The sequence below is a fragment of the Kogia breviceps genome, chromosome 13 (genome assembly GCF_026419965.1).
Source record: "Kogia breviceps isolate mKogBre1 chromosome 13, mKogBre1 haplotype 1, whole genome shotgun sequence".
Lineage (NCBI taxonomy): Eukaryota > Metazoa > Chordata > Mammalia > Artiodactyla > Physeteridae > Kogia > Kogia breviceps.
This window is the reverse complement of record NC_081322.1, coordinates 8,756,158-8,771,608: the sequence shown is the minus strand read 5'-3', so window position 1 is coordinate 8,771,608 and position 15,451 is coordinate 8,756,158. Positions and strand designations below refer to the sequence as shown.

The window sequence follows — 15,451 nt, the reverse complement described above, 5'->3', positions numbered from 1 at the left end:
CAAGCCCATAGCCAGAGCTGGCCTACAGTCTGTGGATCCCAGACTTCGAAAGAACTCATGAACACACGACTATATATAAAACAGATAACCAGCAAGGACCTACGGTAGAGCACAGGGAACTCTACTCAGTGTTTCGTAATAACCTATGGGGAAAAGAATCTGAAAAAGAATGCATATATGTGTGTAACTGAATCACTTTGCTGTGCACCTGAAACTAACACAACCTTGTAAATCATGTAAACTTCCAAAAACAAGCTTAAAAAGTAGCAACTCATGCTGAGTGACAGCCCAGTGTTGAGCCAATAAGGGCTTTCACAGGTGTTACCGAATTTAATCCTCACCACCTGACCACAGGTAACCTACCGGTTAGTATGGATTTGGCTGTGGGTGCAAGAAAATGCGAGGACGGTCTGTCATTCAGCATAACTGAAGCTCGGGGTGGTCCCAGACTGAGCCGTTTGTTCGGTGACCTCGTCAACGTTCCCGTCCTGCCTGATGTCCCCCTGGTCTGGAGGAAGCACTGGTGGCTCCTCTCATTGTCCACAAGCCGCCACCACACAGCGCCCTGATGACCTCTTGCGGGGGAGGGGCGCCAGCCCAGGGGATGTAAATCCTTCGCCGGCCCCTGATTAGACTAATGCAGGTCACGTGCTCACGCCGGGACCTGGGCGCAGTCAGCCATGATTGGCTTAAACCATTCACAACAACTCCGTCTTTGGAGTTTTGCCCGTCAATAACTCCGGGTGGAGCTCCAGATGAGGATCTGGCACCCAGGGAAGTTCTGGAATGGAGGTTTAAGAGCCTCACTAGTCAATTTATTTATGCCTTGAGAGACCTCGGGACACTTTGCTCCCGGAAACACCCCACCACGACCAATCCCAGCCCCTACGGCTGGCAATCTGGGACAATGCCCGAGCGCCCACCTCCCCGGCCGCTGGCGGGAGACAACTTTCTGCCTCCACCTGGACTCCCACCTTTCTCCTCTGGCCTGCCTTTTAAGGTCCAAGGGGACCCTGGGCTTCTAGGAGAGGACCTTTCCTGGAAGCCCCTGTTTTCATTCAACCCAGAGCAGCCTGAGGAAGTTACAGGCCTAAGAGAAGCTGCTGTCTTTCCTGTTTGCTTCTCCTTCACTGGCCCAGAAGCCCCTCGTGGGCCAGAGAAGTTCATCCAAAGGAAGGGGCAGCACACCAAAGGCTTTGCGCACTGGGCCACTTGTTCTAGCGGATCTTTACTGGTGGACCACTTTCTCACACCCCGGGGGACTTATGGCCTTTGAGGGATAAGACCGGGTCTCAAATGCCGCCTCGTGTCAATGCCTTTCAATGCGGACCCAAAACTCCCCTCACGTCTCGACTGCCCCAGGAGAGCAAAATCCTTTTACTGCCAGAGCGAAATCTAAAGGCGTCTAGAGCCAAACATTTTGCACGGGGAAGCGTGAGAAGGCCGAAGGGAGACCATCCTCCCTCTCCCGTGGGACGGAAACAGGCCGGGCGGGTCCAGCGCGACGGGCGGCGGGGCGGCCATCTTGGGCGGGGTCAGGGGCAAGTTCTGCACAAACTGCAGCATCTCACGTCGGCAGGGAGAGGGCGGGGTGACGCTGGGGCCCCAGGACAGTCACCGCAGCCCGGGCCTCCCCTGCCCCAAACGCGTCTCCCAGGGCCTCCCCTCACTCCCCGAGGGCGCCCCCTTCTCCAGAGCTGGGGGCGCACCCGGATGCCCAGCCAGGCTGCTGATCCTCCAGGAAACCAAGATGCCAGCGACTCTACCATCAAGTCCTCTCAGGTCACCCACCTTGGGCGCGGCTTTGGGGGTCCCACCTCCCGAGGCTCCAGATCCTGCGGAACAGCCACTGCCTGGACTCCACCGGCCCCACGACGAGGACGCGCGTCAGGCCCGTGGCCGTGAAGCGCGTCTCCCTCCGGATGACGGTCTGGCTGTGAGTCTCGATGGTGTGGGCCAGGTCGGGTGCAGGTGGCCTGCGGGGCGGGTCAGGAGGACCAGTGCGGGGAGGTGAGGGGCGGGGACTGCGCTGGGACAGACGGGGCTGGGGAAGGGAAGAAAGGCAGGGGAGGGGGCGTGGGCAGGGACCACTCACCACCACTCACCGCACATGAGCTCCTCCTGGCCCTCTTCTGTGTAAAATCCCAAAGGAAAGTAAAGGTTTCGGGCATCGTCCACCACGGCTTGATCTCCACGTCCTACTACTCCCAGCCGATTCGGAATAGGGCCAAGTCCAGGAACTTATCCCAACAGGACCTAGAGAGACCTGCAAAGGCCCAGGGTCTGCCTAAATATTGTCTCGAAACAACCCACCCTACGGAGAGCTGACCTCGCCCTGCAGCTGCTCTCAAGAAAACACATTCCAAACAATTACCTGTTCTTCACCAATCCCTTCATCCAAATTGGATTATCTGATCCGTGTTTGCCTCCCTGATGCCCAGGAATTCAAAAGTATCTTCATTCTAGGCACTTCCCTGGCGACCCAGTGGTTAAGAATCCGCCTTCCAATGCAAGGGATGCGGGTTCGATCCCAGGTGGGGGAACTAAGATCCCACATGCTGCAGGGCAGCTAAGCCCATGCGCCTCAACTAGAGGTGCAAACTACAGAGCAATCTGCAACTAAGACCGGATGCAGCCAAAAATTAAGTAAATAAATAGAAAGAAGAAGAAAAACAAATTTAAAAAAAAATTATCTTCATTCTAGTCTGAACAGATCTTGGAGCAGATCTGCTGGGTGTGAACCAGGCCTGGGGTTGTGGGGTGGAAGGTTCTGGAGCAGGGGTTTCCAAGTGGCCTCGCTGGTTCAGACAGGCACTGGCGTAACAAAATCCCATGGGCTGCGGGCTTTCTCACAATCCTGGAGGCAGGAAGTCCAAGATCAAGGCACCAGCGGAATCTGGCGTCTGGAGAGATCTCCCTGGTTCGCAGGCAGCCTCCTTTTGGCTGTGTCCTGACGTGGCTAAAGGGGAGTGCAAGGCCCTCTCCAGGGCCTCTTTTAGAAGGACACTCATCACCTTCATGATAAGGCTCCCTCCCAAAGCTTCACCTCTAACACCATCGCCTCGGGGGTTTGGAACTCAGCATGTGCCTTGTGGGTGCACAAACCTTCAGACCGTAGGGTGCCACCTGCCGACCACACGGTAGCCTCGTTTATTCTCCTGCATCAAGAGAGAGGAACACAGAGCCTCCTTATGGGATGGGTGGGAGGGAGCCTATCACAGGATGTGGCTGCATGAGTCTAAGGAGTGTTTAGAGAAGCAGAGGCCAGTTTTGTAAAAATGGGGCAATTTGTGGGACTTCCTCGTGGTCCAGTGGGTAAGACTCAGCGCTCCCAGTGCAGGGGGCTCAGGTTCCATCCCTGGTCGGGGAACTAGACCCCACACGCATGCCACAACTAAGAGCCCGCATGCCGCAACTCAGACCCAGCGCAGCCAAAATAAATAAATTTTTTTTAATGGGACAATTTGTGGTTATCGTGGCAATTCTTAGGAGGCAAGGATATCAGCTGGTCTTTTTTTTTAGCCCTGCCACATGGCTAGTGGGATCGTAGCTCCCCAACCAGGGATTGAACCCAGGACCTCGGCAGTGAAAACCCTAACCACTGGACCACCAGGGAATGCGCAGATTAATTCGTCTTGATTGCAGAGTGTCATTGTCTCTGCCTGGTTTCAAACCTAGTTACAGAGTAAGTGGTCTTTCCCCATCTGTTCCATCACAATCACTGAGTGGCCTTGACTAGTGAAAATGTTCTGCAAGAGATGTTTATGTTTTGCAAGAAATGTTTGTCAGAGTTTATCTGCCAGCTTTCTGCTGCAACTTGTGGGTCTGTTTTTTCACTTTTCAGTCTCCCTTTTTGGCCTAAGGCAAAAAGACAGAAGACAAAGGACATTCATCTACAGGGTTCAGACCCACCATCCCATCATCAAAATCCATCGATCACACGGTTATTTGGAGAACATGGTCTGCGTCTCCACTACAGTTAGTTCCATGTGCCTTTGGTTGCAAGATGAGGTGATGAATCATTTAAAAAGATCATGAGGGACTTCCCTGGCAGTCCAGTGGTTAGGGCTCCACACTTCCGCTGCAGGGGGCACGGGTTCAATCCGTGGTCGGGGAACTAAGAGCCCACAAAGCCGCACAGCATGGCCAAAATAATAATAATAATTACAATAAAAAATAAAAAAGATCATGACTGCACAGTAGCACTTAAGACTGGACAGGAGGATACAGATAATTACTAGAAACAAAGGAAAGAGCCTAGATTTCAAAACCAGGCCATGAAATCAGGTCCTATTACGTCTGAATCTGTTCTAGAAAGCCAGGTCTTCTTTTCTTTTAACCAACCACAAATTATTCTCCCTGACCAATAGTGAACCAGGGTAGCAAGCAGTGTTTGCTAAAAAACAAAGTTCTTAGCTGGCCAAGGAGGAAACAAAGGCTGCGTAATTGTCCATAACCAGGGACAAATTTCGGACCACCTTTTCTAGTTAGGTTATTTCTACCACTGGAATGGGAACACCCAGAATGGAGATGAAGAGGGACTTGGTTATCTGGCCAGGTCTCTCGCAAGCTCTGCTGAATAGTTCATTCTTCCCTCAATTTGGGTCTCTGAGTATCTTTCTCAGAGAAGCAGTTTTCTGTAGGAGTATGTGTTTTAAAATTGGAAAGTTTCTAAACGTTACTCTATATACGCAAGATAGGTTTTGGTAATAATCAGGTGAAGTCCTGTTGTCCACATAAAAAGAGTACCTTATGCAGCCACTGTGGAGAACAGGATGGAGGTTTCTTAAAAACCTAAAAATAGAGCTACCATATGATCCAGCAATCCCAGTCCTGGACAGATAGCCAGAAAAGACGAAAACTCTAATTCGAAAAGATTCATGCACCCCAATGTTCACAGCAGCACCATATACAATAGCCAGGACATGGAAGCAACCTAAGTGTCCATCAACAGATGAATGGATAAAGAAGATGTGGTCCATATATACAATGGGATACTACTCAGCCACAAAAAATGAACTAATACCATTTGCAGCAACATGGATGGACCTAGAGATGATCATACTAAGTGAGTCAGACAGAGAAAGACAAATATCATATGATATCGCTTATATGTGGAATCTAAAATGTGATACAAATGAACTTATTTACAAAACAGAAACAGACTCACAGACATAGAAAACAAACTTATGGTTACCAAAGGGGAAGGGGGGAGGGGAGGGATGGATTGGGAGTTTGGGATTAACATACACACACACTACTATGTATAAAATAGATAAACAACAGGACCTGCTGTAGAGCACAGGGAACTGTACTCAGTATCTTGTAATAACCTAAATGGGAACAAATCTGAAAAAGAAAGGATATATTGCTGAAGCTGAAGTCGTTGCTTACGTTACGGTCACAGGGCAACCAGCTGTGGGCGCCCAGCAGCCCACTGGCATGGTCACCAGCAGGTCTGCAGAGCCCTGGGTGATGAAGGAGTGGGGCTGCCGGTGGGGAACCGGGGCCAGTACTAGGGCCACGCCATCACTGATGACCTCCGCGAAGCAGGCCTTGAGCCGGTCCAGGTGCTGGAAGATGCTAGGCGAGGTAGTGTCCAGATGCGCAAGACGTTGGGCTGCTTCCTCAGCTGACAGCCGAGAGGGATGAGGCTCCTTGAGCAGATGACGGGGAGTCTGCCCGAAGCTGCTGATAATGCCCTCCAGAGCCTAACGCTCTCGCTCACTGGCCGCCAGATCCAGGTCCGCGGCCCCCTCATAGGTGCAGTAACAGAAGACGTTGCGGGCCTCCTCCGCAGCTGGCCTCCCGCTGCTTGTAGCCAAAGATGAGGTCGATCCACTCATGCATGTGGGCGGACACATATTATGACTCCAGGCCCCGGCGGTGCTGCTGGATGAACCTGGGCTCTCTAACCTAGACTGTGCTGAGGCCAGTGCTGGGACTCCAGACGGGCCCTTCCTGGAGTGACATCGCCTACCAATCCCCGAGCTGGGCAGCGGTGGGGCCCGGGCCCCGCCGGCCCGGGCCCCGCCCACCCCCTGCCAGAGTGTGGGTTGGATGTCGCCCCTCCGCCCCTCCTCGGTTCCCGAGGACTCCGGGGTGGGGCCTCTAGGGGGCGGGGCATCCCGGGGAGTGGCCTCCGGGGCGGGGCGGGGCGGGGCAGGCCGTCTGCGCGCCTCTGCCGACTTGTACTCTGTCTCCCCAGGTGACACCTGGGAGATATGCCGGGAGAACCGCCACAACTCCCGCGCAAACTGGCAGCTGCGCACCTCAGAGGGCTGCCCTGCACCCACCACGATAAGCTTGCCGTCTTCCAGGTCCACGAGCACGTGGCTGTGCTCCTGGGTCACAGCCACGCTGTGGACGGGCACCTTCTGGGCAGGGGCGGCACGGCCGGCAGCAGTTTGTTCAGGGCACACTGGGCCGTGCCCAGCAGAACGGAGTCCCCCATCACCGCGGGGGCTGTGGGCTGCTCTGCCAAGGGCAGTGAAGCTCGCAACCTCCCAGTCACCGAGTACAGGTGCAAGGAGTAGGTGACCTGAGCCCCCAGAAGCTCCGGCGCTGAGCTCCACACCACAATCTGGCCCTCAGAGCCCAGCGCCAGGTGGGACACAGGTCCAGGCAACGTGGCTCCCGGGGGCCTTAGTGAGGCCACAAACTGGCCACGACGTACAGTGTGGATGATCACAGTTCCATCCTCGGATCCAGACACCACTGTGGCCTTAATCCTAAGGGCGGCCCCCCGTTCTAGCATCTCAACAACAAATATATATATTATACATATAATTTCAATTTTTAAAAACAGTAGCACATCAGTGATGCACAACCGGAATGGGAAGTTTAAGCATCATTGATCACAATGAAAAGCAGGACAATTATTATTAGTCCCTTAACACGGAGGCCGGGGAGTCACCGAGGACATTTGTTTCTACTGCTGTAAGCTTGCTTCATAAGTCAGCGTAGGTATTAATAGTTCATTATTTGGGAGTCATGTCCAATTTTGATAGAACAAAAGGTTAGGATTAACGCTGTGAGGAAAATTCAAATTCCCAAAGGTACCTATAGAAGAAAATCTACCCTTTGAAGTGTTGAAAGGAGCAGCTATGTTTTTAAAAAGAAAGAAAGGAGCTGCTATTAAATTTTTCTTAGTTGAATCAGGTGGAGGATGACAAATCCATCAATCAATTAGATTAGAATACCTAAAGTCTGAAAAAAACGAGTTTTGCCTTTTCTTAGGCGTCAGAGAAATGCTACAGAGGATTGTTTTTTTTTTTTTTTTTTTTTTTTGCGGTACGCGGGCCTCTCACCGCTGTGGCCTCTCCCACTGCGGAGCGCAGGCTCCGGACGCGCAGGCTCAGCGGCCACGGCTCACGGGCCCAGCCGCTCCGCGGCATGTGGGATCTTCCCGCACCGGGGCACAAACCCGCGTCCCCTGCATCGGCAGGCTGACTCCCAACCACTGCGCCACGAGGGAAGCCCTAAGTTTATTATTTTTTTAATTTATTTTATTGAAGTATAGCTGATTTACAATGTGTTAATTTCTGCTCTACAGCAAACTGATTCAGTTATACATATATACATTCTTTATTTTCTTTCATAATTGAGATTTTATTGATTGTTTTAAGGATCACTACACAGACATTTCAGTTTGTTGGGTTTTTTGTTTTGTTTTTAATTTTTTGGCCATGCTGCACGGCATGCGGGATCTTAGCTCCCTGACGAGGGATCGAACCCATGCCCCCTGCAGTGGAAACATAAAATCTTAACCACTGGACCACCAGGGAAGTGACATTTCAATCTGTAGACAATTCTTAACATACGTATGAAAAATCTAAAAAATCATGTAGTTGTGATTCTTTTCTGAACAGTTATTCCAGTGACTTTCCAGCTTAAAATTTGGAAGCAAATTTTCCTTAACAGGATATCAAGTACCAATATCTTCAAATATGGATACACCGTTACATCATAAATCTCACTAATACACAAGTTAATATCAAGCACACTGCGTACTCAAATTGTCAATTGTTGGGCTTCCCTGGTGGCGCAGTGGTTGAGAGTCCGCCTGCCAATGCAGAGGACACGGGTTCGTGCCCCGGTCCAGGAGGATCCCAAGTGCTGCGGAGCGGCTGGGCCCGTGAGCCATGGCCGCTGAGCCTGCGCATCCGGAGCCTGTGCTCCGCAACGGGAGAGGCCACAACAGTGAGAGGCCCACGTACTGCAAAAAAAAAAAAAAAAAAAAGTATTTACTTAAAAAAATGGGATGAGGTGGGAGAGCCTTTTTTTTTCTTTTTTTTTTACGTGAAATGTGATTTATTTCAATGTTGTTTTGTGGTTTTGGGGGGGGCTGTGTTGGGTCTTTGTTTCTGTGCAAGGGCTTTCTCTAGTTGCAGCGAGTGGGGGCCACTCTTCATTGCGGTACGCGGGCCTCTCACTGTTGTGGCCTCTCTTGTTGCGGAGCACAGGCTCCAGACATGCAGGCTCAGTAGTTGTGGCTCACGGGCTTAGTTGCTCCGCGGCATGTGAGATCCTCCCAGACCAGGGCCTGAACCCGCCTGTCCCACACTGGCAGGCAGATTCTCAACCACTGTGCCACCAGGGAAGCCCCTGGATAGCCTCCTTTCAAAAAGTGTTTCTAGAGCTCCTAATAAGCTTGCATTTACAAAATAGTTGCTAAAACTATTGCTCTGGATCGTGCAAGAAGGGAGACAGGGACCGCTGATAGGACTGGGTGTGTGGTATTAATCAGCCTTGGCTTCTTTCCCTTGTGCTTCGTCAGAGGCCGAGCTGTCCTCGTTTTTAGTTTCTCCGTTTTCTGCAGGTAAGTCTTCTTTAGTCTCCTGGTTAGCCACTTCGGCCTGTTTTCCCTTTGCTTCCCTTTTCCCTTGTTTGCACTTCCTTGTCTGAAGATTTATCCTTTCCTGCCGCCCTTTTTGGCTTTGGTTCCACTTTTGCAGGAGCCAGTTTAGCTGACAACCTCACCGATCTCCTCTCGGGCTCCTCCTTCGCCGCCCCCTGGGGGAGCTGACCGTGCTCCTGGGCATCCTGGTGGTGGGGGGGTCGCCTGTGGGGTGCCTGCTGGCGGGCGTGGCACAGAGCCTTCGGGAAGCCGGGCTGCCTGGCCCGCTCCTCCCACACCCCACCCCCAGCTGCTAGGACCTGCCTATACACATTCTTTGGCATATTCTTTTCTGCTATGGTTTATCACAGGGTACTGAATAGAGTTCCCTGTGCTCTACTGCAGGACCTTGTTGTTGATCCATCCTATGTATGATACTTTGCATCTGCTAATCCCAGACTCCCACTCCATCCCCCTCCCCCCTCCCCCTTGGCAACCACATGTCTGTTCTCTAAGTCTGGGAGTCTGTTTCTGTTTCATAGGTAAGTTCATTTGTGTCATATTTTAGATTCTTCATATAAGTGATGTCTTATGATATTTGTCTTTCTCTGTCTGACTTCACTTAGTATGAGCATCTCCAGGTCCATTCATGTTGCTGCCAATGGCATTATTTCCTTCTTTTTTATGGCTGAGTAATATTCCATTGTATACGTGTACCACATCTTTATCTATTCATCTGTCGATGGACGTTTAGGTTGTCTCCATGTCCTGGCTCTTGTATGTAGTGCTGCTATGAGCATAGGGGTGCAGGTATCTTTTCAAATTAGAGTTTTCTCCAGATATACGCCTAGGAGTGGGGTCACTGGGTCATACGGTAGTTCTGTTTTTAGTTTTCTGAGGAACCTCTATACTGTTCTCCATACTGGATGCACCAATTTACATTCCTACCAACAGTGTAGAAGGGTTCCCTCTTCTCCACACCCTACAGAGGATTAAGTTTAAATGTATATAGGTGACCCCCGCTTCATAACTCTTCACTTTATTAAGCTTCACAGATATTGCATTTTCTACAAATTGAAGGTCTGTGGCAACTCTGCATGGGTCAAGTCTGCCGGCACCATTCTTCCAACAGCATTTGCTCACTTTGTGTCTCTGTGTCACTCTTCAGAAATTTTCACATTCCAAATTTTTTCATTACTATTATATTTGTTGCAGTGACCTCTAATCTATAATTATTTGGGGGCTCCAAGAACTTCACTCATACGAGCTGGCAAACTTAATAAATGTTGTGTGTGTTCTGACTGCTCCGTCCAGCAGCCATTCCTACATCTCCCTCCCTCTCCTCGGGCATCCCTAGCCCCTGAGACACAAAACAGAAATTAGGCCAATGAGTAACCCTACAGGGGGCTCTAAGTGTTCAAGAAAAGGAACAGTCGCATGTCTCTCACTTTAAATCAAAAGCTAGAAATGATTAAGCTTAGTGAGGAAGGCACGTTAAAAGGCCAGATTGGCCAAAAGTAGGCTTTCTGCACCAAACAGCCAAGTTGTGAATGCAGAACAAAAGTTCTTGAAGGCAGTTAAAAGCAAACAGTCTTAGTGCTGATATGGAGAAAGTTTCAATGGTCTGGAGAGAAGATCAAACCAGCCACAACATTCCCTTAAGCCAAAGCCTAATCCAGAGCAAGGCCCTAACTCCCTTCAATTCTCTGAAGGCTGAGAGAGGTGAGGAAGCTGCAAAAGGAAAGTCTGAAGCCGGCCGAGGCTGGTCCATGAGTTGTAAGGAAAGGAGCCGTCTCCATAACAACAAAGTGCAAGGGGAAGCAGCACGTGCTGATGCAGAAGCTGCAGCAAGTTCTCCAGAAGATCTGGCTAAGGTAATTCACGAAGGTGGCTGCACTAAACAACAGATTTTCATGCAGACGAAACAGCCTTCTACTGGAAGAAGATGCCATCCAGGACCTTCATAGCTAGAGAGGAGAAGTCACTGGCTGGCTTCAAAGCCTCAAAGGGCAGGCTGACTCTCCTTTTAGGGGCTAATGCAGCTGATGACTTTAAGTTGTAGCCAATGTTCATTTACCATCTGAAAATCCTAGAGCCCTTAAAAATTATGCTAAATCTCCTCTGCCTGTGCTCTATAAATGGGACAAAAAAGCCTGCATGACAGCATATCTGTTTACAATATAATTTACTAAATATTTTAAGCTCACTGTTGAGACCTACTGCTCAGAAAAAAAGATTCCTTTCAAAATGTGACTGCTCATTGACAATGCAGCTGGTCACCCCAGAGCTCGGGTGGAGATGGACAACAAGATTCATGTCGTTTTCATGCCTGGTAATAGAACATCCATTCTGCAGCCCACGGATCAAGGAGTCATTTGATTTTAAGTCTCATTATTTAAGAAATACATTTCACTGGGCTTCCCTGGTGACGCAGTGGTTAAGAATCCACCTGCCAATGCAGGGGACACGGGTTTGAGCCCCGGTCCAGGAAAAGCCCACAGGCCGCGCAGCAACTAAGCCCGTGCGCCACAACTACTGAGCCGGCGAGCCGCAACTACTGAAGCCCGCGTGCCTAGAGCCCATGCTCCGCAACAAGAGAAGCCACCGCAATGAGAAGCCCCACACTGTAACGAAGAGTAGCCCCCGCTCGCTGCAACTAGAGAAAGCCCACACACAGTGACAAAGACCCAAGACAGCCAAAAATAAATAAATAAATTTAAAAAAAGAAAAGAAATACCTTTCGCAAGGCTACAGATGCCATAGATAGTGATTCCTCTGATGAATCTGAGCAAAGTCCATTGAAAACCTTCTGGAAAGCATTCTCCATCCTAGATGCCATTAAGAACAGAACATTTGTGATTCATGGGAACAATCACACTAATCAACATTAACAGGAGTTTGGAAGAAGTTGATTCCATCCCTCATGGATGACATGGAGGGCTTCAGACTCCAGTGGAAGAAGTCACTGCAGATGTGGTGGAAACAGCAGGAGAGCTAGAATCAGAAGTGGAGACTGAAGATGTGACCGAATTTCTGCAGTCTCAGGATGAAATTTGAATGGATGAGGAGTTGCTTCTTATGGATGAACAAAGAAAGTGGATTATTGAGATGGAATCTACTCCTGGTGAAGATGCTGTGAAGATCGCTGAAATGACGACAAAAGATTTCAAATGAGATTTTTTTATGCTTTATCAACATAAACTGTGTTGACAAAGCAGAGGTCGAATTTGCGAGAAACGACTCCAATTTTGAAAGAAGTTCTACTATGGGTAAAATTCTGTCAAACAGCACTGCATGCTACAAAGAAACTGTTGCTGAAAGGAAGGGTCAAGCCATGTGGCAAATGTCACTGTGGTCTTATTTTAGAAACTGCCCCAGTTGCCCCGACCTTTGGCAACCATCACCCTGATCAGTCAGCAGCCACCAGCATGGAGGCAGGACCTTCTACCAGCAAAAAGATTAAGACTCATTGAAGGCTCGGATGATGGTTAGCAATTTTTAGCAATTTAGTATTTTTAATTAAAGGGTGTACATTTTTTTAGATATAATGCTATTGCACACTTAATAGACTACAGTGTAGTTTAAACATAACTTTTATATGCACTGGGAAACGAAAATATTCATGTGACGTTTTATTGCGATATTCACTTTATTGCAGTGGTCTGGACCCAAACCCCCAATATCTTGGAGGTGTGCCTGTAGATCTGTGATGGAGTCGTGAAACCTTTCCGTTCACCACTAGGGGGCACCAAAGGACAACGACAATAGAGCAAAATGAAAAAGGCCGGCGCTGTTACCAAAGATGTATCTTGTTTTCTTGTCTGGAGTTGAAGTTACCTACTTCACGTCATTGTTAGGTTCAGGGCGGGACAAAATATGCCATCATGGCATATTGACTATTTTGAATTAAAGTAATTTAAGAAAGAGCTGAGGCAAGAGGGAAATTTTGACCCTCCCGTCTCCCTGGAAGCAGGAAAGAAACCTCCCCTGTGAGAGGTGGATTCCTTGTCCGCGGGGTAGAAGGGCACCCTTATCACCAGCGATGGGGAACTGGGGGCCGAGAAACCTGTATAAACACACGTTGTTGCTCCTTTACAACCCAAACCCAAACTCTGTTTAGATTCTTCACTAACTGAGCACCCAAAGCTTTCTTTTCGCTGTCAATTTCTCACAGAGTTATTGTTTCTTTGTCTAAAAATTATAAAAGATGCCTCTTTGGCCACTTCCGAGGTCCCGTTTCTATGAGGCCTCAGTGGCACAATTAAAATGTGTTTCTTTTTCTTCTGTTATTATGTCTTGTGTCGATTTTATTATTAGTCCAGCCACAAGAATTCAAGAGGGATAGAAGGGGAAATCTCCCCTCTCTAACATCATCATTGGCTTGATCTGAAGCTCTTGGTCTGGTAGTTCTCTTCCAAAGATCATTTACTTCTGGTCGATACATAAGGATCCTGTAACGTTTCCCAATTAAAATCCTTTCAATCAAGGCAATGATAGTTTTTCTTCTGATTTTTGAAAGTTCAGTCTCTTTCAAAAGACTAAATTTCCAAGTTTCCAATCATGTGGAGGCTGAATAGGTGGATATTTGGGGAAGCTTGCTTATACCTATTGATGATAAAACTCGACACATGATAGAAGTCCTCTGTAATACTTAGAATTGTAAGCGTGCAATATGGCAGAGTCCACAGTCAGAAGTGATTTTGTAAATGCATGGGTTACTCTATGTGATGGGGACAGAGTAAAGGGACAAAGTAGTTGATGAAATAGTTAATCCCACTAGGGGATTGTAAGTAAAGAAAGAAGTATGGGACACCCCTGTAAATTAATGATTACTCAAGAAAGCAGGTTTTGGAAGAAATAGACAAATTCTTTTTTTTTTTTTTTTTCTTTTTTTTTTTTGCGGGCCTCTCACTGTTGTGGCCTCTCCCATTGCGGAGCACAGGCTCCGGACGCCCAGGCTCAGCGGCCATGGCTCACAGGCCCAGCCGCTCAGCGGCACGTGGGATCCTCCCGGACCGGGGCACGAACCCGTGTCCCCTGCATCGGCAGGCGGACTCTCAACCGCTGCGCCACCAGGGAAGCCCGACAAATTCTTAAAAAGGTATAACCTTCCAAGACTGAACCAGGAAGAAATAGAAAATATGAACAGACCAATCACAAGTAATGAAATTGAAACTGTGATTAAAAATCTTCCAACAAACAAAAGTCCAGGACCAGAGGGCTTCACAGGTGAAGTCTAACAAACATTTAGAGAAGAGCTAACACCCATCCTTCTCAAACTCTTTCCAAAAATTGCAGAGGAAGGAACATGCCCAAACTCATTCTATGAGGCCACCATCATCACCCTGATACCAAAACCAGACAAAGATACTACAAAAAAAGAAAATTACAAACCACTATCACTCTTGAATATAAATGCAAAAATCCTCAACAAAATACTAGCAAACAGAATCCAACAACACATTAAAAGGATCATACACCATGATCAAGTGGGGTTTATCCCAGGAATGCAAGGATTCTTCAGTATATACAAAACAAATCTTAGGATTACTTGTTCTAGTTCTGTGAAAAAAGTCCTGGGTATTTTGATAGGAATTGTATTAAATCTGTAGATTGCCTTGGTTTAGTATGGTCATTTTAACGATATTAATTCTTCCACACCATGAACACGGTATATTTTCCCATCTGTTTATGTCATCTTCAATGTCATCAGGGTATTACAGATTTCCAAGTACAGGTCTTTTATTTCCTTAGGTAGGGTTATTCCTAGGTATTTTATTCTTTTCAATGCGATTGTGAGATTGTTTCTTTAATGCCTCTTTTTGATAGTTTGTTGTTAGTTCATCTTTTAACACATTGATGAACCAATATCTATAATTACTAGGAACTAAAGTCCACACTTTATTCGGATTTCCTTAGTTTTTACCTACTGTTCTTTTCCTGTTCTGGGGTCCTGTATTACATTTAATCATCATGTCACCGTAGGCTCCTCTTGGCTGCTGTAGTTCCTTAGACTTTCCTTGGTTTTTACCTTGATAATTTTAAGGAGTACTGGTCAGGTATGTTATAAGATGCCCCTCTATTGACATGTGTCTGATTCTTTTCTCATGATTAGACTGGCGTTTTGAGTTTGGGGAAAGAAGCTGGAGAGGTGATGTGCCATCCCATCATATCAAAGGTGTGTACAATCAACCTGACTTCACTCTCCATGTTGACCTTGCTCACTGTAGCCAAGGTAGGCTTGTCAGGTTTCTGCACTGGAAGGTTACACTCAGACACCCTTCCAGACCCGCAGTCTTGCAAGTCAGTCACTCTGTGCAGCCCACACCTAATTAAAACACAAGGAGTCAGGTTCCACCTCCTGGAGGGCAGAGTATCTGCATGAATTACTTAGAATTTTTCTGCATGGGAAGTTTGTCTATTCTCCCTGGCTTATTTATTCAGTCATTTATTTGTATCAATAAGGACTCATGTCTCACTAATATTTTTAAAGAACCAGCTTCTGGCTTTGTTTTTCCTAGTGTTTTGTATTCCATGGGTTTCTGCTCTAACCATTTTATTTCCTTAGTTGTTCTTTCCTTAAGATGATTCTGTTTTCTCTAATTTGGGGAG

At 48.0% G+C, this 15,451-nt stretch overlaps 1 protein-coding gene across 1 annotated transcript in view; it reads right to left on the bottom strand.

Annotated features, from left to right (window-relative positions):
* Window positions 1-15,451, bottom strand: part of LOC136792420 (uncharacterized) — a 50,039-nt gene that overhangs the window by 22,668 nt on the left and 11,920 nt on the right. Inside the window, exons 3-4 of the mRNA XM_067011367.1 lie at window positions 2,106-2,266; window positions 1,792-1,976 (exon numbers count right to left, since the gene is read on the bottom strand). Coding sequence (XP_066867468.1) covers window positions 1,792-1,976; window positions 2,106-2,171 — 251 coding nt within the window. The 5' untranslated portion in view covers window positions 2,172-2,266. The remainder of the gene's footprint in view (window positions 1-1,791; window positions 1,977-2,105; window positions 2,267-15,451) is intronic.